This window comes from Anarrhichthys ocellatus, unplaced genomic scaffold (genome assembly GCF_004355925.1).
Source record: "Anarrhichthys ocellatus isolate YVR2014 unplaced genomic scaffold, GSC_Weel_1.0 scaffold76, whole genome shotgun sequence".
Lineage (NCBI taxonomy): Eukaryota > Metazoa > Chordata > Actinopteri > Perciformes > Anarhichadidae > Anarrhichthys > Anarrhichthys ocellatus.
The window spans coordinates 58,669-84,435 of record NW_022280106.1 but is presented as its reverse complement, the minus strand read 5'-3'; the positions used below and the strand labels follow the sequence as shown (position 1 = coordinate 84,435).

Genomic DNA, 25,767 nt, shown 5'->3' with positions numbered 1-25,767 from the left:
GTGTGAGCTCCTGATGTTGGAGGAGTCTAAAAACTGTGTCTGAGCGTACTGTAGTTTATTTAAACGAGCAGAAGGTGGCCACCCTGCAGCAGGCTGCTACGCTGGCGGACGAGTTCGCTCTTACGCATAGGAATGTGTTTTCGAGGCGAGATGCTCAGCAGGGGGAGTATCCGCCGGAAAATAGTGGCACCTATGGGTCACACAGAAAAGTTTCTCGGCCGGGCCCTAAAGCTGAGAAACAGTGTTTTTATTGTCATGAACCTGGTCACTTGATCGTGGACTGTGCAGCCTGGAGACGGAAGCAGCAGGAGGCAACTTCCAAACAGACAGACAGTAGTGAGGCTGTGCGTGTGAGAGCAGACACCCTTTGGGCGACGCGTAGCAGTGGAGCTGCGTGTGTTGCTGTGGACCGTCGTTGCGCCTTTGTTCCAGCCGTGTGGGCTGATGTATGTCTAGTGTCGCTTTCTTTTGCTGTCGTGCGAGCAGCTAGCCCGTTTATAATAAATACCTTTTTGTTAACAGTCATCAATTGCTCAGTCTCTTTCCCCGGGTAATTAACACCGTTACTCCCCGCATCCCTTAGATGCCAGAACGGGGAACTTAACACATATGTAATTAACCGTGGTGAAATTCACTACTCATGAATGCATTGTAACATAAATGTATGTATTCTCTGTTCTCTATACAAGCCTTGTATAGTTTTCTATCTTTTCTGGCCTCAAGATTCTTCATTTTGCTTTCGGTTACCCTTCAAATGCTGACAAACTGATTTTGGTTAAAAGCATAATAAGTCTTCCCATCACTGAAGATCAAGATGCAAGAAGAGAATGAAGGATTTGTAAGTGTAAATGGATGTCTTACAGTAAAATAACATTTGCATATGAGTATTTGCTTAAAGTTATTGGCCAACTAGTTATAAAGCCACTGTGTTTGAGATAAGGTCATATTGCAGAGCTTGGTTTTAGAGGATGACTCAAATGTTTTGATGTATTTTCTCCATGTCATTCTTACCTTGATATTTGGTGATAAATAAAATTGATCTTTTACTCACGTTCGAATATGCAACAGAATTTGATTAGATTTAGGGTAATAATGTTACTGTGTATGAATAATTTCTTTGAGGTTGTATTAAGGCAAGAATAGCATAAAGTATTGTGGTTATCCTTTTATTAAACTATTTCCTTTATTTAACTGTGTCCAGGAGCACTTCTATGACCCAGTATCCCACTGTGGATTCATTGAACTGAAACTGAGAAACCTACGGAGAACCCTCCATGATGATCAGCGACGCTATCGCAAGCGAGGGAGGTCTAGTAATCCATCTGGAGTTAATATAACACTGGAAGTGATTGCAGATGGGGAATAAGAGTCCATCAAGGAGTGGATAACCAGCACCAAAAGGATGAGACATCTCCTGAGAACCTTGCATCTATCAAAATGGGCATGGAGAAAACCTTAACCAACCGAAGGTTCTGGATCACAAGCAAGTCACAACAGTGGCTGAGGTTTTTCAGCAGTACCCTCGTTTTGTAGACATGCCATACTTGGTAAGTATACAGCATATTGTATTGCAGATGCACATCTGAAGCTTAGACAACTGGCATAAATACGCTTTTGTATATTTTAATGATACATTTAGCTGTTTCATTTCAATATTAAAGGGGAAAACCACCTAAAATTGGGATTTCAATGTTATGTAACACAAATTGTACCCATATACTCAGAACCTTCCCATGGGTGCTCTGTCATTTATAACATTTTTCCCAATTAATTGTCTGTGGAGCAGTACCAGACTTTATACTTAATGAGAAATTGTAGTTTTAGCACTCTAGGTTTTGGATTTTGGGAGAGGGTTGTTCATGTTGGCTAATATTTTTTGGACTGTCTTAGACCACAGGAATAAAATGTAGGAATTTTTAAAATGGGCGTAGTTCTCCTTTTAATATTGCTGTATTATCTGTTACTTTTCAGTTGGATGCAGAGTTTGGGAAAATGTTCCCGGGGAAGGAAGACCTCTTCCTTCGGAAATGGGAAGGACATATTGTTCCGAAACTACTGAAAGTGGCTACACTTGAAAATGACCCCAATGACCTGCCAGCTGGTGAGGAGAGTGATGGTAAGTTATCTTCCATGCATATAAGATGCAGTGATGTCGACGTGGTGTTTTTATTTGGTGGTCACTAGGCCTGTGCCATATTTTCTTTTTACAGACATAGTGTTGAGGGGAATCCCAGGGCTTCTTCGCAACCATACTATAAAATCAGATCATTTTAAGTCATATTCCCACTAGTGCTAAACAATTTAGAAATGTATCTAATTGTGACTATTTTGACTGATGTGTCTGAATTCCCCCAGCACACCCTTATGGGCTCAGCTTTTTCTATTGTGATAATTTGGTGGCGAACTTAATGTCTGAGATGGCATGAGTATACCATTTGTTTTTGTGTTCTGCTTAGAGTCACTTTGCTTCAGAGCCCTTCAGATGCTCACACGCTATTTGCCTCCTACTGCATCAGGGAGGGCCAAAGGATGGACCAAATGCAGTGTGAAATCGGCCCTTTCGTACATCGTGGACATCAAACCGGTAGGAAAGCTGTTCTGGTCTATGAATGTCCCACACCTCTTTTCTTATCTGTGAATCCCAACTCGAGTATCAACACATGCTAATTAAGCTTTTGCTTTGACATATGGGATACGTAGGACTTTTTCAATATCTGCTTAGGTATGGATAATCCAGTTGTTAATCATACTGGACTGCATGGTAAGGGGATGTATGCTACAGTATTACAATTGGGACTACAGATGAAAAATAGCCTTTTGGCTAACTCTGGCACATTTGCAGAAATGTTTTTATTAATGTGCACTGTCCCGTTCAAATAAACCAATAAATAAATGTTATCATTGGGATTCTCAAATATATTCATCATTTTGTGTGAAATATGACGAAATTATATATTTTGCTTTGTATCATGAATTTAGACAGAAAATTGTGTATTATGATATAATAAAAAAACATTTTGTGATAACCCAGAGGATAAATAATGATATCTTACCAGCCCTATTTTATATACTTTCTATTTTATATGCTTTCCCAGACTGGAACGAGCATCCCCAGCCTTCTAGAGGGATCTCCTGAGGGAGCAGTGGGAGTCCACCAGCCCAAGCTCGTGTGTTTAGGACACCCCGGCACAACAGCTCAGTACATCATCATTGCAAAGAACGACAATCGCCATCCCTCTTCAAGACGAGGGTTTGACATGCGCCATTGACAAGCTGTTCAAATTTTTCTGGGTTTGCAACATGGCATATCCTGCCCAACTCGAATCAGTCTATGGATTCTTTGAGTATGTTTATGACATGCCCATCTCGGGTGGGAAGAGATCAAAAGTGGTGGAACTTATCGCAAAGCTCCAGGCAGTATTGTAATATGTACCACCATGTACACTTGTCCCAAGTGCAAGAAATCCATTTCAAAACAAGTAAGGACACTTATAAGACATCTAAGGCAAGTCCATGCAATTTCAGATGGACAGGATTATACAATTGTATGTAGTCAAAACCACTGTCAAAGAACTTACCATAACTGTAATTCTTATGCCAGACATCTCAACAGGGTACACACTCAGGTTGCAAACCCAGTACATTTGGAACAAATGGTCAATTTCAGTAATGTGTCAGAGGATGTTTCTACGTCATCTTGCTCTAACGCTATGGACACTCCAGAAACTGATTTGGACACTCCAGTGGATCTTCATTTTTCAGACCACCGTGACTGTGCAGCTTCATTTGTTGCCAAAATGTACTCTGCATCAAATTCCACCCTAACTGATGTGCAAAAAAGCATTGCGTGCACCAAAGAGCTACTGGACAAGACATTGGATTCTTTAAAGGATAAAACTGCATCTGTGATTGATAGCTACTCTATATCAAATGATGATGACACTGTCCAATCTTTGATGCAGGATTTTGAAAATGCACGAAACATGTTTTCAGAGGTGGATACTCCCTACAAAATGTGCAAATATTTTTCGGAAAAACTCTCCCTTGCCCACAGAAATGTTCTTAGGGTACAGAGGGGACACAGTAAGAAAGCAGGGGAAATTGACCCAAGTGCTGGCTCCAGACACTTGCCAGTATATCCATTATTGATACCATAAAGTTTCTCTTTAAAAGTGAAAAGATGCAGAGACTCTCTAAGCAATCTAACAAAAGTGTTGATGGTAAAATGCATGATTATTGTGATGGCACACAGTTTGCACATCATGCATTATACAGCAGGTATCTCAATGCCCTACAAATCCAACTTTATTTTGATGACTTGGAAACGACTAATCCTTTGGGTTCAAAAACTAAAGTTCACAAAATGGGAGCAGTTTACTTTTGCTTGAGAAACTTGCCTGTGCAATTCAATTCATCCCTTGCAAACATTCACCTTTGTCTACTCAATGCTATAGACAGAGAGGTTTATGGCTTTGGCAAAATATTAGAGCCTTTGTTGGATGACATTCAATCTCTTGAAACGGAAGGGGTAGAGGTTAAAATTGAGGGTCAGAGTTCTCTGCTCCGTGGTACTATCTGCCTCTTGACTGCTGATAATCTTGCTTGCCATTCACTTGGAGGGTTTTTAGAAAGCTTTTCAGCCAACAAATTTTGCCATTTCTGTATTACTGACAAAAGTGCTGCCCAGCATCTGTTTGTTACGAAACTCCTGGTGATCATCAAAGTAAACTGAGGACATGTCATGCTGAACAACCCAACTTTAGCTGGTATCAAAGAGGATTCCTGTTTAAACTCACTCAACTACTTTCATGTGACCGAAAACATTTGTATCGACATTATGCATGACATTTTGGAGGGCGTGGTTCTAGTTGAAGTGAAATTGATGTTAAAACATTTCATCTATGGTGAAAAGCTTTTCACTTACAGCAGTTCAATGACAGATTGGTAAGCTTTGATTACGGTTTTGCAAATGAGAAAAACAAACCTAGCGTCATTCTTAACTTAAGAACATCAGAGAATCCCATAAAACAAACCGCTAGTCAGATGTGGTGCCTCTTACTCTTTTTACCTTTCCTAATAGGAGACTTTATTGTAATTGTTCCTTCTCCTCAGAAATATGTAGCATCGTATTTGCCCCCGTTGTTGGCTATGGACTTTCTGTCTTTTTAAAGCAGTTGGTTATAGATCACCATCATTTGTTCAAGAGTCTTTATCCAGACAGGCCACTCATCCCAAAACATCATTTTATGACTCACTATTGGCAAATGATGATAAAGTTTGGCCCACTTCTGAAGTTATGGTGTATGAGATTTGAAAGTAAGCATGGTCCCCTGAAAAGGCATGCTCATGTGTGTAATTTCATTAATATTTCTAAGACTTTGGCTTATAAGAATCAAGTTCAAAGTACGTTCAATTGGAAATTTAATGATCCACTGACAAAAAAAATGACCGTCCCAAATGCCTTTCCAGTCATGGTTGGATCTTTGGAAAAAAAGTGATCTGTTAATTGAAAATCTGAAAGAACTTGGATATATCGGTACTTGCAGCACAATTCACGTGGCTCCCTCTGTCTGTGTGCTTGGTCAGATATATAGAACAGGTTGTGTACTTGCTCTAAACTGTGACTTTAGAGGAGAGCATCTCTTTGGAGAGATTGTACACCTTGGTTCCCAATTGTGAAAAGGAAGAGGTACTCATTTTTCTTAGGATTTTAACTGTGAAATACTTTGATGATCATCTGTATTCATATGTGGTGGAGCGGAATGATGAGTATGAAATGATCAATGTAAAAGATATAGCAGACATCAGACCACTAGACTTGCTGTCATCTTTCAGTGGAAACCAACTGTATGTAAATCCTAGATACAAATTGTCTTAATTTGCAGTGCTTTACTTTCGAGGACATATACCCAAACCAACAACTTACTTAGCGAATTTTTGCTGCCTGTTTTGTGGTCCTGCAGATTTATGACAGGGTGGCCTGATCTCCCCTGCAGCGATCCTTTGCAGATTAGCAAATTGTTTTTGAATTACCTCAATTGTTGTCAAATGTTACACATTTGGGTTCAGTTTCTGTGACTTTCCACTCTGAATTGTTTGTTCAGTTGGATTTTTAACTAGTTCTTCAAATGTCACAAGACGGTTGGTAAATTAAATGAAATGTGTTTACTGTATTTTGTGTATGAAATGTTTGTTTACAGTGGTCATTTTTGGAAAACAGATCTGTGAACATCTGTCCAATGTTTTAATTGACGATTAATGACTTTAATAAATGTCACCTGAATTTTATTTAATTGTTTATTTTGTGAGTCATTTTACCATGGACAAAAATTGCATTTAAGGATAATTTTTTGAAATAAAGTATAAACACATCTTTGTGTCATTGTAACATCTTTATGTTGAAATATGTAACACACAGCATGTGTTAAATGTGCTAACACACTGACTGTGTTGAAAACACAAAATGTGTTGTCCTTAACTAGACACGCAGGTGTGTTAATTAACGTGTTATTTTCAACACATCTGTTTTGAGAGTGTACAAGGTTGCTGCACTGTCGGTCGATGCCACATCTGTCCTAATGGCATACCGAGCTGGAGAAGGAGATGACAGCTTCACCTGACCTGATTTTATGGGAAGAGGTGTGCATCATCACCGACTACTGCCTCAAGGTAGAGCCATGGGGTTTATGGTTTTGCAGGAGAGCCTGCTGGCTGATCTCACCACCCTGTCGACTGGTGGTGTAACGGATCACGGATCGATCCGTGATCGGTTTGGATCACTTGTGTATATATATATTTTTTTACAGTTTATTCATCATAGTGTGTAATAAAGTTTTACTGATGCGGTTCATTTTCAAGTAACAAGTCCCCGAATATCAATGCAACGTTGCAGTGAATAGATATAAAGCAGTATATGGGCCATTCTACCGAATTCGTTCAAAGTGCTGTCCCCCAACAAGAAAAACTATTTAACAAAACAATTAAGTATTCAGACATAGATATTTACTAAGAATGTGTTATGGTCTATTTAAACCCAAGGCATTAAATTAGATAGTGATAAGTTAAATATATACAAAATCATCATTTATAGGGTACTTTCTATTGGGAAGTAGCTGTCCCCAACCCTGACATCTAAATTTCAATTTCTGTAAATAACACTTAAAACAATTTTTAGATTTTGTTCAATGGTGTAATTTCAAAGATCTTTATGATTAAGTTTAAACAGAAGTTGTTAGATTTAGTGGGTTTAATTTTAAAATAAAAAAACTATACCCAAAAAATCATGTCCCCAGTTTTCATGTCACTACCGAAACAAGACTTTTAATCCATTGGCTGAGCCTGGTTTTTAGCCACACCCCTGCATTTTGACCAGGCAGTGACACTGCATCCCTGTCCCTCATGGCTGAATGGTAAGTAGCTAAATCCCATACTTTTGATATAAATGTGTTCCAAAGTCTGAAAATCGGCATGTAACCTTAAGAATTGTCACTACCGAACACATATTCTCTTCAATTAAGTAAACTTTTTGGGGTTTAATGCAAAGTATTATGTTTCTATGTGTGTACACCTCTTCAAATACGTGTATGCTAGCCATCCGCTTGCTAGCATTCTTTAGTTATGCTCAAAGTTAGCTAGAATTGTCACTACCGAAACAGTCACTACCGAAACATATGGTAAAGTCTCTCTTTCCATTCATTCTCACTTGGCCATCTTCCGTTCTCATATTCCCATTCCCTTTGAATCAAACTTTATTTCATAGTCTTCTAAGATTCCAATACAAGCAATACTTATCATATCTCGCCCAATGTCCTTTTATTTTACCCGTTATCTGTCTGCAGGTGCCCCTGAGGTCAAAGTCATGCACAACATTGGGCGAAACCGCTTTTATTGACCGCGACTAGAGGACAAGATCTGGTACACAGTGGACGAGGTCGTCACCTTAATCCCTCCACCAGAAAACGTCACACGACATTGGGCTGATCTGGACACTCTTGGGCTGTACAGATCAGCCCATGAGTGTTCACCGCAGTATGTGAAAAACTAAATTTGTGAATGGATTTGTGATGGTGTTTGACACTGAACCACCTTAAACATACAGTACAACATAATATCAGTTATTTGTCAATGTTTTCTTGTTCTCTTTTACTGAACCCACTTGGGTCATTTTCCATTGATAAGTAATGTTTGTACTTTAAATGGTTCTGGATGAACAATTGTTATGTCTTCAAAAATAAAATGATTCTATTGACCACAAAACATTTGTGTTTGTAATATTCCCAACCTAAGGCATGTTATGAGTTAAGATTAAGCAATAAGATTGAGGAAATATGATACAACCTTGCAAACAAAATACTGTTGTCACAACCGAAACAGTGCAGTCATTGCTGAAACACTGGATGTTTTGTAAAAAATAAAGTATATTGAGTTATCAACTAAAATGTTATGATACTGATTGGTTTAATGTATGTTCAATTGTATCAATCATCAACTCTGGAATCAATATGATCAGTATTATGCATTTTACAAAGAAATATTGCATTTAGATTTTGATGAATTGTATAAATTTAACTTAGAAATTTGGTACAAATCTCATTTTTATTGATTTAATTGTGAAAACCTTCAAGAAATATTTCTAAAAATACTCTTCAGAGAAGGGAAGGAAACACAATCTTAACAGGTTAATAATAATAATACCTTTTTACTATAGTGTATTACTATGTTTATTTATTTTTTCAGGGACAATGCACATTAATCAACAGTCACACTATAAGTGAGCCAGAGTTAGCCAGAGAGGCTAATTTCCATCTGCTGTCCCCGGCCAGATGTTTCAAGGCAGCCTAAAATAACAAAATCTCAAATTGAAATGGAATTAAAATTCATAGAGAAACAGACAGCAACGTATAGACAAAACCAATAAACAGCAAAAGAAAAGTGTACGACATTAAAGCAGAGCAGACACAACAGTTTTCAGCATGCGTCACGCAGAACAGACCCACCTACAGGACAAGCACATATATAACACTGAAGCACATAACATACACATCAAAAAAATGTAAACTAGCAACACTGATCAAGACAAATGCACATATAGATGAAACAAGCAGGCAGGACAGACAGCACATCAATGCTTGCACACCTGATTGGCAACAAGCCATTTCTTGAAGTTATGCTTGAATGTTTGGTACGTGTTTTGTGTGCGTATGTGTGGTGGCAGAGCATTCCACGAGTGAGCTGCCTTCACAGAGAATGTAGATTTACTAAACGAGCTTGACCTATGTGGAATGACACAATCACCTCTTGAAGCAGATCTAGTGAGTCTGCCGCCTTGAGTGCTTTGTTTAATAAAATCACAGTGGAGGCATACCATGTAAAATTTTAAAAACCAGACACACATCAGTGAATTTAATGATGTTCTCCCAACTCAGGATATGGTGAGAATATTGCAGTGATGGTGACTTTTGGGTTTTTTATCAAGTGTTTTTAGGGCTTGTTTATGGAGAATATGAATAGATTTTAATGTTGTGCTGCTGGCTTTTGCCCAGCTGGTTAAGCAGTAGGTCAGATGGGGGATAATTATTGCATTAAAATACAATTTTGCAGCCTGCATGGTTAGACAGTGTCTTATATATCTAAGATTCATGAGATTAAATTTTAAGACATTTGTCACATGTTTTACCTGTTTTTTAAAAGAGAGATTAGAATCAATAAAAATTCCTAAATATTTAAAATCTGACACTACCTGTAGCCTCTCACCAGCAACATAAACATATGGCTCCAGTGACACTTTGCAAGCCCTCTTTGTGAAGAACATACAAACAGTCTTTTTAACATTCAGGTGAAGGCAGGAATCTGCAAGCCATTTTGTTACATTTGTCATTGTGGACGTGAGTTTAAGTGCAGCTTGTTCTTTGCATGCACATAAATCACTGTATCGTCAGCGTACATTTGAATATCACACCCATCGCAGACACCCGGCAAATCATTAATGTATAAACTGAATAGTAAAGGTCCCAAAATAGAACCCTGGGGTACTCCCACATTAGATCTTAGAGTAGATGATGTGACATCACCCACTCTGACACACTGGGTTCTTCCTTCAAGGTAGGATTTCAGCAAGGCAAGAGACTCTCGGGAAAAGTTAAAATTTGAAAGTTTGTTAATCAGGACATTGTGATTAACCGTATCAAAAGCCTTCTTCAGGTCAAGATGATGATTGCCTGAGAGATTTGTTGACAATGCTTGTGATAGGGTGAGTGAGTGTGCCTTTATGTTTCTTTAGAAAAATAGTCAATTCCATAAACATCTTTGGCCCTAGAGTTCTTGAGTGAGCCTAGAACTCTGGTGACAGTAGATTCAGAGACTTCTTGAATAGCGAAGCATGGTTGACCTTCATTTACTGGTATAGGATCAAATTGACCAGTACTGGAGCTTCGAGTTAAAGCTTCCACTGAGTTGATAAAGTATGAATTGAAAGCTGTACAAATTACAACTTCATCTTGTGTAAGGCACCCGTTCACATTCATTTTAAGTTACTTCTTTGAATTGCTGTTCTGTTTGTCTGTCAACTTCTTTAGATTATCCCATATTATTTTAGAATTACCTCCTGCTTCATCAATGATCTTAATAAAAAAAAATTTGCTTTTGCTTTTCTAAGTTCTTTCGTTACCTGATTTCTCAGCATTACAAATTTCTGCCTATCATTTCCTAATTTAGACTTGAGTCCCAATTTTTCATTAAATTCCAGATGTCACTATTTAGCCATGGAAGTGTGTTTTTTTGATTTTGTTTAATTTTGGCTTTTTTAAGGAAACTGTCAATTGTGGTCTGTATTGTGGATAAGAAGATGTTGCTGTCTTCCTCCACACTTGCACCCGTTAAACAGTTGCTCCAATCAATTCATTGTATAGCATCCTCAAATGAATTTTGGTCACCTTTCGGTATTCTTAATTGATAAGCCTTTCTGGTAGAAGACATACTAAAGCATTTCTTTGTAAGTTTTCTTGTTAAAAGTTTCAAATTATGGTCAGACATACCAGTTACCATATTGTGTGTTTTGATCATTCTTTCAGGTTTATCACTAAAAATCAAATCAATCTGGGAAGAGTGGGTTATCCTTGTGGGTTTGTTCACTAACTGGGTCATATTAAAGCAATCAATTGTATGTTTTAGGGATTTTCTTCCAGACTTATCCTCCCAATTTACATTCAAATCACCCATTAATATAACCTCTTTGTCAAAGTCACATTCCTTTAACATGGAATTAAGCTGATCGTAAAATTCACATTTGGACGATGGTGGTCTGTAGAGACATATAAGAGTAAGAGACATTTGAGATGATAGTGACACTTTCAGACCAATACATTCCAATTTGACATCACTTGACCACTCAATCTGGCTGCAGTTAAGGTGTTCTTTAACGTAAAACATTACTCCTCCTTTACCACTAGATCTATCTCTTCTAAATATATTGTATCCACGTACATTCAAAGCAACAGAGGGCGAGTTTATATGTAGCCAAGTTTCTGAGAGACATAGAAAGTCCAGGTTTGAATTCACAACAAGATGTTTTATTTGATCCATTTTAGGCAAGACACTCCGAATATTCAAATGCCCCCCAAACAGTCCTTTAGGTCTTGCATGCGTATCCCAGAGCACCCGGGCATGATTGACCGTTTTGAAAAGTTTATGTTTACGTAATCTTCTGATAGCTGGATTGAGGCCACTTTGTTTCGCTTTCGTTGTTACAGCGCAATGTTCGGAGTTTCCAATTTGTTGTGAGCAGGTATCCATATCAGGGTGTGAGTTAGTCAGTGGACTAAAATGATTGACAATTGAGTTTGTATTATCAATGGGTAAAATGTCTCCTCCGTCGCAGTATGTGTAGATGGTGTTGTTCTCAGGACTCACCCACTTGTTGGTGTTGATCTGGACGCCAGACCGGTTGGTAGCTGGCATACTGCTGCTGGGACCTGGGTGTAGCCTAGTGGTAGCTGGCATGCTGCTGCTGGGGCCTGGGCCTGACCCGGTGGTAGCTGGCATGCTGATGTTGGGGCCTTGGTGTAGCCTGATGGTAGCTGGCATGCTGCTGCTGGGGCCTGACCCRGTGGTAGCTGGCATGCTGATGTTGGGGCCTTGGTGTAGCCTGGTGGTAGCTGGCATGCTGCTGCTGGGGCCTGGGCCTGACCCGGTGGTAGCTGGCATGCTACTGTTGGGGCCTGGGCCTAGCCTGATGGTAGCTAGCATGCCTCTGCTGGGGCCAGGGCCTTGCCCAGTTGTAGCTGGCATGCTACTGCTAGGGCCTGGGCCTAGCCTAGTCATAGCTGGCATGCTACTGCTAGGGCCTGAGCCCAGCCAGGTTGTAGCTGGTATGCTGCTACTTGGGCCTGGGCCAGACCTGGTGGTGGCAGAAAGTTTGTTTCTTCCATCCCGTAGTTCACATTTATCTGGATGAAGAGTAGAGCCACCAATGCATTGCTGTTGATCAGTAGCCAGCAGTCCCAAAGGGAAAATATCAGTTGGTTCCTTCCTTCCAGTACAATCATGCCAAACTTGCACTGATTCATGAAGATAATCCTTGGACACAGGACTTTCTTGGTCTAGGATAAGGTTTGCTAGTGAACCAGGATTCAGTTGTATATCCCCACTTAGTAACAGCAGAAACAGTAGAGTGCTGTAAACATACCTTTGTTTGCTTCTCTTGGTGCATTGTTTGCCGTCTCTACTAGAAATTCCATTGAAATGTTCTTTCTGCCAGAAAATGGACTAAGCAGTCAAATATCCGTGTCCAAAGAAATTCAATCTCGGTGAGTTATTCAAAAATGTAGATTGTCCAGGAGTAATTGATTGATTTCCAGCCAGACAAAGGCCTTGAACAGGTGGAACAAGCAAAAACCACAAGCAGAATAAGTGTCAAAACATCTCCATTTTCTCTGTAGCTTTTAATTGATTCTTGTCTTTGATTCAAGTATTTCTTTGAGTTGAAGCATTTTCGTTGAAAAGCATCGGCTAAAACTGATATAATCTGGAGTAAAATGTTAAATAAGAGGATTGGTGTGGAGCCCAACACACCACACCTGTCCTCGGCGGCCATCTTGCAAAAAGTGATGGCGTGATGTTTCGGTAGTGACAATTTTTGGGAGAGGAAAAACATTCCAACACAGTCTGAAAATACAATATAAAAATTGACGGTTCTTTTACTAGATATGTGTACTTTAGATATGGTACAATATATGTACGGACAAAGTTTTGTGAATAAAACATACAACATTTTTAAATATTTCCAACCTGACTTTGAACCAATTCGGTAGAATGGCCCATATAAAGCAGTCACGTTCACGTGAAAGGAGCGTGTTAAAAGCATTTAACGGTGAAAGTCATGGCGAGCGGAGGAAATGCAGAAGCCCCGGCATCATTTAAGTTGCAGGTTTGGGAGCATTTTGTCTTCCCTGTAACTTATAATGACGGATGAGGGTGGTGGACAAAACTGTTATGGTATGTAGGCGTTGTTTAAAGAGAAAGACATACGACAACGGCAATACATCGGACATGTCCACACATATAAAGCGCCAACATCCTGGTCTGTCAGCGACGGGGGACACTCCGGTGTGGAAAACAAAGGATTTCAAAATCTGGTTAAAGTGCTTGAGCCACGCTACGAAATCCCCTAACACACCCACATCGTTCCAGGCCTCTATGAAAAAGAAAAGACTGACCGCTCACTTCATCATGGAGGAGATTCATAGTCCGGTGCTGCAGACACGCCCCCTCTGTGAGAGTCACACAGACAGGTGCTGCAGACACGCCCCCTCTGTGAGAGTCACACAGACAGGTGCTGCAGACACGCCCCCTCTGGGAGAGTCACACAGACAGGTGCTGCAGACACGCCCCCTCTGGGAGAGTCACACAGACAGGTGCTGTAGACACGCCCCCTCTGGGAGAGTCACAGACACACACCTGGTGCAGGTGCTGACAGAAGCAGTAGGGTGGAAGCTAGACAGGCTCAATAGCAATATCCCAGTCACCACAGAAAGGTCTACCCTCTCCCCAGACAATGTAGATATTCTCATCTTTTTGAAAACAAATGTAAAGTTGCAGACCATTTCACAGTAATGGTAAACATTATTGCAGTGTATTTGAATGACATAACCTGACAGGAAGTAAACATAGACCCAAGTTGTTGCCGAGCTCAGTTCAGTTGAAACAACGTAAGCTAGCTCACTGGCTGTTTTTTTCTTTCAATATTGATCAAAGGACGAGGGTATCAACTTACCTTATGTTGCACTTAAACCTAACAAAATTGAGTATTCTTGAATGTTTTATTTCTATTTATTTAGGAAGCAGCATGTGAAGCTGGAAAAACACGTCTCAGCCTCTCGGACCATCAGCACCGGTTCCCCCCCCCCCAAGGCTGCGTTCTTTCTCCTCTGCTCTTCTCCCTGTACACGAACAGCTGCACCTCCAGTCACCAGTCCCATCAAGCTCCTGAAGTTTGCGGATGACACCACCCTCATTGGACTCATCTCTGGTGGAGATGAGTCCGCCTACGGGTGGGAGACTGACCATCTGGTGACCTGGTGCGGTCTGAACAACTTAGAGCTCAACGCTCTAAAGACAGTGGAGATGGTTGTGGATTTCAGGAAGAACGTAGCCCCACCTGCCCCTCGTCGACGCTGTGGAGTCCTTCCGCTTCCTGGGCTCCACCATAACCCAGGACCTCAAGTGGGAGCTGAACATCAGCTCCATCACCAATAAGGCTCAGCAGAGGATGTACTTCCTGAGGCAGCTGAAGAAATTCAACCTGGCAAAGACAATGACGGTGCACTTCTACACTACCATCATTAAGTTCATCCTCCATCACCGTCTGGTACGCTGCAGCCACTGCCAAGGACAAGGGCAGACTGCAGCGCATCATTCGCTCTGCTGAGAGGGTGATTGGCTGCAATCTGCTGTCCCTCCAAGACTTGTTCGCTTCAAGGACCCTGAAGTGAGCAAGAAAGATTGTTGCTGACCCCTCTCACTCTGGACACAAACTGTTCGTGCCCTTTCCATCTGGTAGGAGGCTGCGGTCCATCAGGACCAAGACCTCACGCTACACAAACAGTTCCTTCCCATCGGCAGTCGGGCTCATTAACAGAGCCTGGGTCCCCCACTGACTCTGTCATCCCCAGGACAATTTCCTACCAGTCACTCCCCTGCACATCCCTTCCTATTTAAATACACTTGTCACTTTTACATTACACTTACATTAGACTTGTTTAAAATACTGTTATCTGTGCACTTTATTTTATATTATGTTGTAAATTTTAATGTTTCTATTTCTTGCACTGTTGATTGTTTGTTATTGTCTAATGTTATGCACCACCCACCATGACAAATTCCTTGTATGTGAACATTAGCAATAAACGGTTCTGATAAAAGTATAACCATCACAACATATAGCTTGTTTACACTTTTTATAACCATCATAACATATAAACTGTTTTATTTCATGTTAGATGTGATTTAACATATAAACTGGTTTTTTTCATGTTAGAAGTGATAGAAACATTTAGCCTGCTTAGACACTTTATGTAACATAGTCACTTGAGCCTTATATGGCGCTTCCGGTTCTAATAGGACCAAACCAGTTACATTCTGTTGCTAACTCTGATACAGGATGTCTCCTGTCTGTGTGACGCATGTGATTATGGGTGGTACCAGCCTCAGAGTAGCATAAAAGAAGCAGAGAAACAGTGAGATTCAGCGATTCCCCAGTGTAGAGACTGGGACAGACTTCTTTAATAGACCCTTAGGGGTCTTACCCCCTCAGAGGTGGGATAGAAAACCCTTCTGCTGTCTTACCCCCTCAGAGGTGGGATAGAAGACCCTTTGTGCGTTATCTCTGAAGACAGCAGTGGCGGGCCGTGCATTTTATACCTGTCCTGCAGCTGAAACACAGCTACGGTTATTTGTTTCGTGTCAAAATGAAGTAACACCTATAGATAGAGTGCGTCTCCTCAAATATTCACAAAAAAATTATCAAAATCTTTTTTTTTTTCAAAATAACACTTGTAGTACAACAAGGAGGAGCCCATTCATGTGTGAAGTGATTTTGGTTACATTACATTGCATGACAGTGAAGCTATTGAATATTGTTGTAGTAGGTATTTTCCACATTGCACTTTGTAGACGGTCCCTGCGCACTCGTCTCACAGCCGGCCGCTCATTGAGACCAATGCCGATTGTCCAGCTCGGAGGAGTCCGTAAGACGGCCCGTTTTAATTAAATTAAGGTTGTAGCTTGTTGTCTACCTCAATACGGTTACAGGGAGGTATCGTTTGTATTTTAGCAACGTTTCGTTAACGATTTATTGAACCGGGAAATCTGAATCTGTCAATATCTTTCTAACTTTACCTAAGTCTGCTCTGACTGCAGCTGGGACTGCTGCGCCTGTGTGTGCTTTGGGGCGGCGGAGGGGCTCACGGCAGCTCCCGCTGCTCGTTCACGACAGTGCAGAACGTGCTTTCACGAGTCAAAACAGCACATAAGTCTCCAACAACACCAGAACAAGTCGCTAGATTTGTCACGAGTAGCTTTTGACAAATAAAGTCGCCATGAGGGTTTGGAAAGTCGCCAGATTTAGCGAGAGAGTCGCCAAATTGGCAACACTGGCACCGGCTAAATATGTCCCCAGAGCAACATTGGACATAACAATTGTTCCTATCACCTATAAAACAAACAAAAATCTTCATAAAAACAAGTTGTACAAATAATAATAAACAAACAAGCATATTAAAGCTACTGCAGATGTAAAAACAAAAGCAGCTCACTTACCAGAGCTGCTGTTCACTATTTATACACAAAGTCCATGCTCCTTTCTTTGTTAATAAAGAGTTTAATCCCACGGTTGTTCAGTACATCCGTGCATTTTAGTTCCAGTAAGAACTTCTCGATTCATGGACGCCAGTGAAGACAGTGGAGCCTCCCCAGTTGTATTTCTTGAATAGGTTTTAATGCGTTTGAGGGCTGAAAATGTCCGCTAGACAGAGGCAGCAGATTTTGGGATTGTCACCGCCCAACACGTCAGGCTAGCCCGCTGACCAATCACGTATGGCTAGGCCAGCTAGCAGGCTCTGGCACGTCAAAGAATACGCCCAACATGTCAAACTAAAGATCTGATTGGTTGAACACTATGACAATCAACAATATAGTCCCCAGCAGAGAATTTCTTCGGCTCATTAAGGGAATTCTCCGTCCTGTAACCGGCATGAAATCGACTTGGATAGAAAGAGAAGTTGTCCTCTTTTTCTGAAGAATCCGTTTCTTCACATCTGCAGGAAAAATGTAAAAAAAAAAAACAGTCTCTTTGAAACTGTTTACCTCGGGTTTTCTTCTAAAAACAGCAACGTTGTGTTTGCCTCCTTACTTGCGAACTGAATCGCATGGACTAGGTGGGGGTGAAACAAGGTTTTGTAAAAGAAGGTCTGAGGGCCTTGACCAATGGGAGGCCAGTGTTGCATTTGGGTCACGATTTCACAGGTGACTGTGAAATCCTTTCTGGTGGGGGTTTGGATGCCCCCTACCCAAAGCAGGATGGGCCTTGCCTGCAGAATTGGCAGGCCCAGTCTCTTTGTCTTAGAGAACATGGCGAAGCCAAGCACATGGTCCCAACAATACCATCACAAAACTTTTACAGGTGCGCTAAGATCAAAAAGGAAGGCACAATTTGAAGATGGGTGTGGCAGTAAAGGTAGGTAGTGGGCACGGGCCATTGCCCACCCCACTTTACGCCCCCTGCCCCAGTATAGCGTCGTAGGTGGTGTGATCCAATCGCAACATGGTCTCTAGCTGTATTATTTATTATTTGCATTTTGTTTTAAACTCCCTTTCTTATACACATCTCAGTTCATACTCTGACTCGATGGGCTTAACCTATATTCTACATTGTTCCAACATAGTTCAATGTGTCACAGTATATTTCCACATTAAAATGGTTCCAAACCCACTGCCCGATGGGGGCCACATGCCTAGTTAGAATTCTGAGAAACTCCAATCTCCTTTCCCACCTACACAGACAGAGAGCTTATACCCAAACCGTCTTTCCTCCTAACAGTTTGAGTTTTTGCCTCGATAAAAGCTTTCTAAATAAAGTATTACAACAGATACTGAAGGAGATGGATGCAAACTGGAACAGCAAAGGCGGTCTGTGACGGGCTAAAAAAATTGTCCAGCTGAAATATCCTGCCGAAATGGAAGGCTGAAAGCACCCAGGGCACGGAACGGAGCTCTTTATCTATAATACAGTTCACAGTCAAAATGCCAGGGACAGCAAGTGAAAGTGTACTGTTGACCCATTTGTGTTCAAGATTAGAAATTACTCAAGATTAATTTACAATAGCCGAGTGGGATTTATTTATCCTCAATTTTAGATCCGGTAGACAAAGTGGACTACATACCAACACGGTATAGACATGCCTGTATACTTTGGCAGCAATATATTGGAATGCAAATACATGCTTATGCATTATTCACGGATGTTAAAACCCATCTCAAATTCATGCTTTCTCCTCTGCATTATTAATATGCACTGCCTCTGTGGTGAGGCTTTCTGTATGTCTGTAAAATGACATCCAACTTCTTGAGTTATTATATTTAAATTACAAAAACTTATTCTGATTTTAGTTTTTGTGCTTATAAAATGTGGAGGCTTATAAGGAGTCATTTCATAGTCTTAGTCCATTTTACATTTTTGTTTGTGAACAGATTAAACAAATGATACACAATGTGTGAATCAGTGAGCTTTAGAGGTGTCGGTGGGTGTGTTAAACTTCGGTCATAGCCAGGTTAGCTGTTTGTCCCTGCTTCCAGTCTTTATGCTAAGCTAAGCGAACCACATCCTGAATGCAGTTCTCCACTCAACACACAGACAACATGAGATTGACAGTGATCTCACTCTCAGAGAGCAAGTGAATAAGACAATTTCCTTAAACGTGGAACTATTTCCTTGATATTTTGTAGATCATTTTTAAGTCACGCCTGCACTTTGTCCCACCTGACTTCATTTCTGACCTGTTCACCCCTCGACCTAAGTTCATGCGCAGGCACCTTGTTAGTAGTTCCGCTGTTATTAAGAGACAGTACCTCATAATTATGCCAAACTAAATCACATCATCATATGTGGTGGATTCACATTACAGGACAGTTTGTGAGTTAATAAAAGCCAGGCAGTCCTCACTGTGCCGCTGCTCATTTACACATTATGATCTCTCTTTCTGCCTCACATTGTGCTCTCTTCTTAACGCTTTTATTTCCATCCTTGCTATTTCCTCCTGCTTTATTAGATGCCACAATGAGTGTATTAAAAACAGTCATGCTTTGATGTATGGCCATCATGAAGAGCAATAATTACACTGACCAATCACTTTTTATATGAACATATGGCATGTGAGTGTTGTATAAAGATACAATTCATTAAATGAATAAAAACAAAAGTCTGTCGCTTTTCTTTGTTAGGAATTAACACTATTTTTCACATTTCTTTCAGGTTAAATGTAATTCTTTTGTTCTTGACTCAACATGTCTGCCTCTAGATCTCAGGAAGACATCACTTCATCTTTGCTCTTACCAAGAATATGTTATTACTAAAACTCCACTACCATTAGGTCCATTATGTACAGTTTTAGAATTTTGGTGTTTCTTTCTTATTTTAATAATAATACATTGTATTTGTATAGCGCTTTAAAAGGTACTCAAAGACACTTCACATGGTAAAAACAGATATTTTTGTTTTACTTCCGCCTCATAAATATTTGTATATATGAAATTTAACTAATGCTTAAAGCTACTAGAGGAACTCTCGTTTCGTATTGATTTTGGTCCCTGTGGACTGAAGTGGTTTAGAAAACCTCTCATTAAACTGCAGCAGGGGTCTGACAGTCTGCCCCACTCAGTCTTGGTTCTGGTTCTCCCGTGCCGTCCTTCCCTCCAGCGGGCCCAGCAATACGACCTGGTCCTCCTGCAGAGTGGTTTCTGTGTTGGCAACAAGCTGCCTGACCTCCGTGCCCATCAGTAACTCCTCTCTGGATTACTAATATTGAGGAATTAGTATTGAATGGAGACTGCTTCAACAGTTAAAAGTTCCTCATAGTAACTTTAAAATAAAAAATGTTTTGTGACTTTTCTTATAAATAATACTATTAAATCTAAGTGAGTTCTCTTACGTTGGCCAGGGGTAGAATGTGAGATGCTTTTACTACACACAGACAAAGGGAAGCATAAGTCACTGTAAAATGTAGCATTAGTCATAATGGACAAAATGTTGTATGAAGCCATAATTATAGATATATATTTCAGAAGAGGGTTGTTTTATTATTATTTCTTTGTAAACAGGAAGCCCATCTTTTGGGGAGAAAACAATGAACGGGCACACCTTACCATGCGTAACCCTCTGTGCTATTGTTATATACCACTTGACCCATACAAAGTCTGGATACTAGCCTAGTTCACAATGAATGATCAATTAATTTATCCATGTGAAGTGATCTGATGAGAGGTGTTGTGTGAAAGGTGGAGAAACAAAGCAACACTGAGGTGTGGACTGATTGTCTGCAGTCTGATGCCACAGAAAGACGGCGCCCCACGGTGGACAACAAAGGAATCGCAAGTCTTTGCTTGCACTGATGCCATCCATCCATCCGCCCGTTTATCGCCACCTCTTCATTTCTCTGGATGCCAGGAGCAGAGCCACTTATTGGGAGTAGAGGTTAGTGGGAATGCCTTCCTCCAATGGAGTAAGAGCACCTTGGCAGGCAAACACTTCGATGGTCCTCTGGAAAACAGCGCGTTTAAAATATGATATAAATGCATATCGGCGTGGACGCACACGCAACAAGCTGCCTTACCTCCGTGCCCGTCAGTAACTCCTCTCTGGATGTGGTGAAGAGAAGCTCATAGAGTCTGTACTTCTGAAACAGACTGCAGCCGGCAGAATACACAGGGTCAGCTGTGTCAGTTGAATTATTAAAACACAGTAGATTCTAGAAGAGCACAGAGCTGGTTTACCAACAGCATCTCACTTAAATTATACAATAAAACCGTACCATGATTTCAAGTATTTTCTTTTGTAGTCAATTTGATAGTGTCATCCTAAATCTATGCTCAATTATATTCATACGTATAATGGACATAAAAGATGGTTTGGGTTTTTGGTTAGACGCCAGATATAAGGTCTGTGGTTGACACAAGCTGAAGAGGTTTTAAAGTTTAGTTCTGCTACATAGGTCAGTAAACATCCCACTCTTGAATTTTGAAGCTTTTAAGTGTCTTAAAAAAGCCGGTTGCTAAGGAGTGGCTAATGTATGACTCAGTTTGACTATAACAAATACTCAGATGAAACATATTGTGCTATTTATCACAGACTACTTCCAACGTTTAACAAGGACATTTGTCTTGGAACCCTTTCAAATTTTTAACATGTGTCGTGTTCCCGGTCCAAACTGACTGGTGTGAAAAATGCTGACTCATTTAAGTTGAATTGATTTCAATAGTAAAGAAAGGACATGGGTTGTCTCTTGGTTTGGATCATATTCTGTGTTGTCTTCATCATTACTTCATCCTCTTCACTGTCAGTTTCCTGGCCTCTCCCCTCCTCACCAGTAGATATGATCAAGAGCCTCACATACAGTAGTACATGGTTTGGCCATTGTGCTGCCACAGAATGAACTGAGGCAAGGCCTCAAAAAAGCTTTAAATAACAGAGCAGAGTTGTAAGAAAGGTTCCAAATATTTTCGAAAACAATGTTGTAATTGTTTGTGAGGATCATAGGTGAGAATGGGCAAAGTCATGGAAACTTATGACTAATCAAGATGTGTACCTTGTACTGTATGCCACCTGTGTGTTAAAAGGAAGGCCAATTTGAGGGGGGAGCCCAGGGAAGCAGTGACCTGCTGGACCTCTTTTCAGCACCACCTAACAGTGTGGAGCTAATGATTGGGCCATTAAGGGGAACAAATGGGACCTTTGATGTGTGCCACTGGATGGACACATTTTTATACCAGCCCATAAAACTCGTGCTGGTCCCACATGGACGTGTTGGGATTTATATGCATTTGTAAACCTCTCAGGTGTGTCTCAACGAGTCAGACACACAGCGTGAAAAAAATCCACATCTAGACTTTACCTGTGAATACAAGAGCATTTAAAGGATTCTTCTGACCTGTTTCTGATGTAACTTATGAGCGCCGTGGCTTCTTCTTCGTCAAGAAGTGGAGTGGTGTCTTCCTCTGAAGTCCGGCACTGGCTGGCAGCACCTAGGGCCTTAGCAAACTCCATCAAGTTCTCCACTAAAGGCAACCATTTCTCTGGAATATGACGATAAAACACAGATTACTGCAGGGATTCTGACATATTTGATAGGATATGTAGTTACGGAACACACTCACAAAACTGCCTTTTCTGCATTGTAGCGACGCAAGGTAAATTTAAATGTATCAAACTTTCTCATCTTACATTCATCGAAATGAATAAAGGAACACCTGCACAATCCGGTGAAATCTAGCACAATATTCCAGGATTCATGTGCCCTGAAAGAGCTCAGCTGTGAAACTTGTAACATTCTGTTGACCATTGGATCTGAGAGATGACAATTTAACACAATGGTCATTTTAGGCTTTAATTAGTTGCGGTTTTGTAGGTGTATGTACTTAATAGGCTGGTAACTCTGTATAAGACTGTGTCCAAAATCACTCCCCTTTTGTTCTACAGTAAACTCATAGACTATAGGAAGTGGATGTAACCTCCATGATGTCACCAATGGACCATCATTTACTAGATGAACATCATGCTGTATTGAGGAAATAGAATAATTTTCTCATAGACTTCTATACAATCGAACTTCTTCTCAAGTTGCCCCCCGATGGCCATCAGAAAGAATGCAAGTTTGCGCATTGGCTTCACTTTTCAGAGCCAGAAGTTGCCGCCTGAGCGGCAACATAAATACTGTCCGAGATTTTATTTGAGTGTCCAAATCATATGTGTAAATATTTCCACTATATAGTGCCCTTAAAAATTAAAAAGTAGTCCATGGCCTTTATACTTTCTGAAAATAATCCCACAATGATATGCTGATATGTTTTATAAATAAGAAAATTAGTGTTGCACAACTCTGCGCCTGTCAGTGATGACCAAAATGATGATTAGAAAGTGTCTGAAATCTCAGTTTACTGCTCACTATTGGTTAAATTGTAGTGAATGAGTGAGCAAGGGAGTGATTTGATGTAGAATAAATTAGATTTCTTGCAATTCAGCTAAAACATGCAAAACCACCAGTGTGGTCATTTAATGTGTAATCTTACTTAACCTGATTCCATGAAGCATGTACTTGGGAGAGTAACTGACTATTTTGAGTACATTCTGGATAGTTACTTCCATGGAGGTGTTGTAATTACAACTATGAAAGTCTACCTCCCCGTCTGAACAAGTAAATACTGTCTGCAATGTATCTGGTAAGGAAATACAATTTTATTTAAATGACACTTGTCAAAACCAGGGTTATAAAGTGCATCACAGTCACAAAAGAAACTATGACAATAATTTAAAAAATATATAAGAACAAGATAAGATAAGATGAGATAGACTTAATTGTCCCGAAGGAAATTTGTCTTGGACACATACAGTATCTGCTGTTAAAAGAATACAAAAATAACATAGTGCATACATACACAGACTGTCGCCAGTCCACATGCACGCACACACAGTACCTACAGTACATGCACAGACATGCATATACAAGTAGTAATCAAGCAGCAGACTTTTGAACTGACTGTAATGCTGCAAAAATATTCTGGACTCTGGTAAAGAAGGACTGAAGTACTGTCCGCCTGGGATTTTTCTACGTGTCCTCCCACCTCTTATGTTATCCAGCAGCATGTGCAGTACAGCCATGGTGAAGGAGGTCTGTTTGGGGGTGAAATTGGCCTCTTTTGCCCACCAGAAACCACAGACGTAGTAATCCAGCAGGGCAGCTTCCTTCATACAGACGTGATGGTTCCCGAAGCCCAGAATCTCTGTCATTTCACTACAGATGACAGAGAGCACATCTGGATAAATACTATTTCAGTGCAGCAGCAATGCATGGAAATACAGTCACATAAATGCTGATGAAACATGTGGGCCATACCAACCCTTCAGGATACTGAGATTACGTCCTCAGGATGGTTTTTTTCCCCGTCTTATTTTTGGGGGAATTTGTGGGTTTTAGAAGACTAAGGAATCCTTGTCGTTCTACAATAAAACAGTACACAGTGTGGATATTTTAAATACTCATGACTCATTTCAGACAAGATTTTAATTCCTGGCAGTGTGGGGAAGGCCTTGCGACACCATTTAGACCTTTGTGTTGGGAAATAAAACGTAGTAGTTAAATAGTTAAACTGAAACAAAAGCAAACATTAAAAAAATAAACTTGCATGGTTGATCAAAAAGGACTTGTCAACTGGAACACAGTATCAACAGGCATGCTGTAGGTTTGTGAATTAATAATGCATTCAGCTTTCTTTTTAAATAGCTATGCAATGACGACTTAACAACACAGAGCGTGTTAATACAGGGTTTCATGACTGCAGACGTTTTTTTCACAAACCACCATAACAACTAACCATCAACCACCAATACTCATTAGTAACTAAAGCCATTCCTTTAAACATTGTGGACGACACGGACGGTGGCAGCCATTGTGTGTGCTTCCCCTTAGCCCGGCCTTAACATGTAGCCAGTCAACGCTACGTTTAGCTACTGCAGCTAGCTCGCGAGACAGGAACTTGAGACGGACGCTACTTACAGCTGAAGCTCGTCCCTGGTGTTTGACAGCAGCGCTTCGACTCGTCGGTGTGGCGCCGCTTCCCACCGGAGGAAACCCGTTTCCTGTTTCTTACGAGAGGTTAAGAACAAAACATGCTGTAGTTATGTCACAATAAGCGAACGCAGGACACGGGACGGTCCGTTATTACCTGTAGCTTGTTGTCCCTTACTTCGGGTTGCTCTTTCTTTTCACGACGTGTCACTCCCGCGGACATGTTGCCAGTGAGGTTGGCGCTCTAGTCGTTTCCATGGCAGCACACCATCAACCCGTCAAACTGCCGGTCCAGGCTGGTCCCGGATGGTGACGCCACACAACAGCCTACCTATGTCAAGGTACAGTTTTATTTATTTTTTCAATCGACAGCATGTTTTTACTGGAGCCCATATGTGTGTATTTGTCATTAGGACTAGATATAACTTTTTAGGCAGGTTAACATGTGATCAATTATCTGTTCATCTGTATCAACATTATCTGTTTTACAATTTGTATCCCATTTTTGGTAGCCTATACTTAATTACACTAATTCGGCTTTTGTTGATTTGTATTAATAAATCATACTGTCATTTAAACATGTATTCATATCACTGACATATGTATGCTTTAATTGTGAAAGTATATATTTTTGCCAGTCTGAACTCAAGGTAGAGTTGATCAGGCTGATGTAGCTCTGTGAGATATCTGGTAGTGTCTCAGTGTGTAGCCATTCAGTTCATGTGATCTTTGAATGCCTGTTAGAAACGCTGTGTAGGGATGCTTCTTCCTAGTCATTCTTTTCTAATTTTTCCTTTTATATTACAGTTTGCCAGCGGGTCATTCCCCTTGTTACGTTCTGATAAGTCAGCCTTTATGAAGGGTTTTGATTTCATAGCTTACAAATGCTTGTGTGTCTCTCACTTTTTAATAAGTCGTCATGTCTGCAGTTAGAAAGGCA

At 40.6% G+C, this 25,767-nt stretch overlaps 1 protein-coding gene across 2 annotated transcripts; it reads right to left on the bottom strand.

Moving 5' to 3' along the window:
• Window positions 1-20,323: 20,323 nt before the first annotated feature.
• Window positions 20,324-25,155, bottom strand: cabcoco1 (ciliary associated calcium binding coiled-coil 1). 2 transcript variants are annotated; one of them, XM_031873921.1, is made up of 6 exons: window positions 24,985-25,155; window positions 24,816-24,904; window positions 23,884-24,053; window positions 22,194-22,338; window positions 20,880-20,952; window positions 20,324-20,806 (listed from the first exon to the last, which is right to left on the bottom strand). In XM_031873921.1, exons 1-6 carry the CDS (start codon window positions 25,048-25,050, stop codon window positions 20,726-20,728), a joined length of 624 nt encoding a protein of 207 aa, XP_031729781.1. In that variant the 5' UTR covers window positions 25,051-25,155; the 3' UTR covers window positions 20,324-20,725. The 2 variants fall into 2 exon arrangements, with proteins under 2 accessions (XP_031729781.1, XP_031729782.1); XM_031873922.1 differs by having other exon boundaries at window positions 25,006-25,155.
• Window positions 25,156-25,767: the final 612 nt, after the last annotated feature.

What these genes read in the sequence shown, in the direction of transcription:
- cabcoco1 (XM_031873921.1), bottom strand. Translation starts at nt 25,050, where the DNA reads ATGTCCGCGGGAGTGACACGTCGTGAAAAGAAAGAGCAACCCGAAGTA. An exon ending in TAAGGGACAACAAGCTACAG is followed by an intron (nt 24,905 to 24,984) that starts GTAATAACGGAC and finishes ACCTCTCGTAAG; the next exon opens with AAACAGGAAACGGGTTTCCT. An exon ending in ATAAGTTACATCAGAAACAG is followed by an intron (nt 20,953 to 22,193) that starts GTCAGAAGAATC and finishes TGCCGGCTGCAG; the next exon opens with TCTGTTTCAGAAGTACAGAC.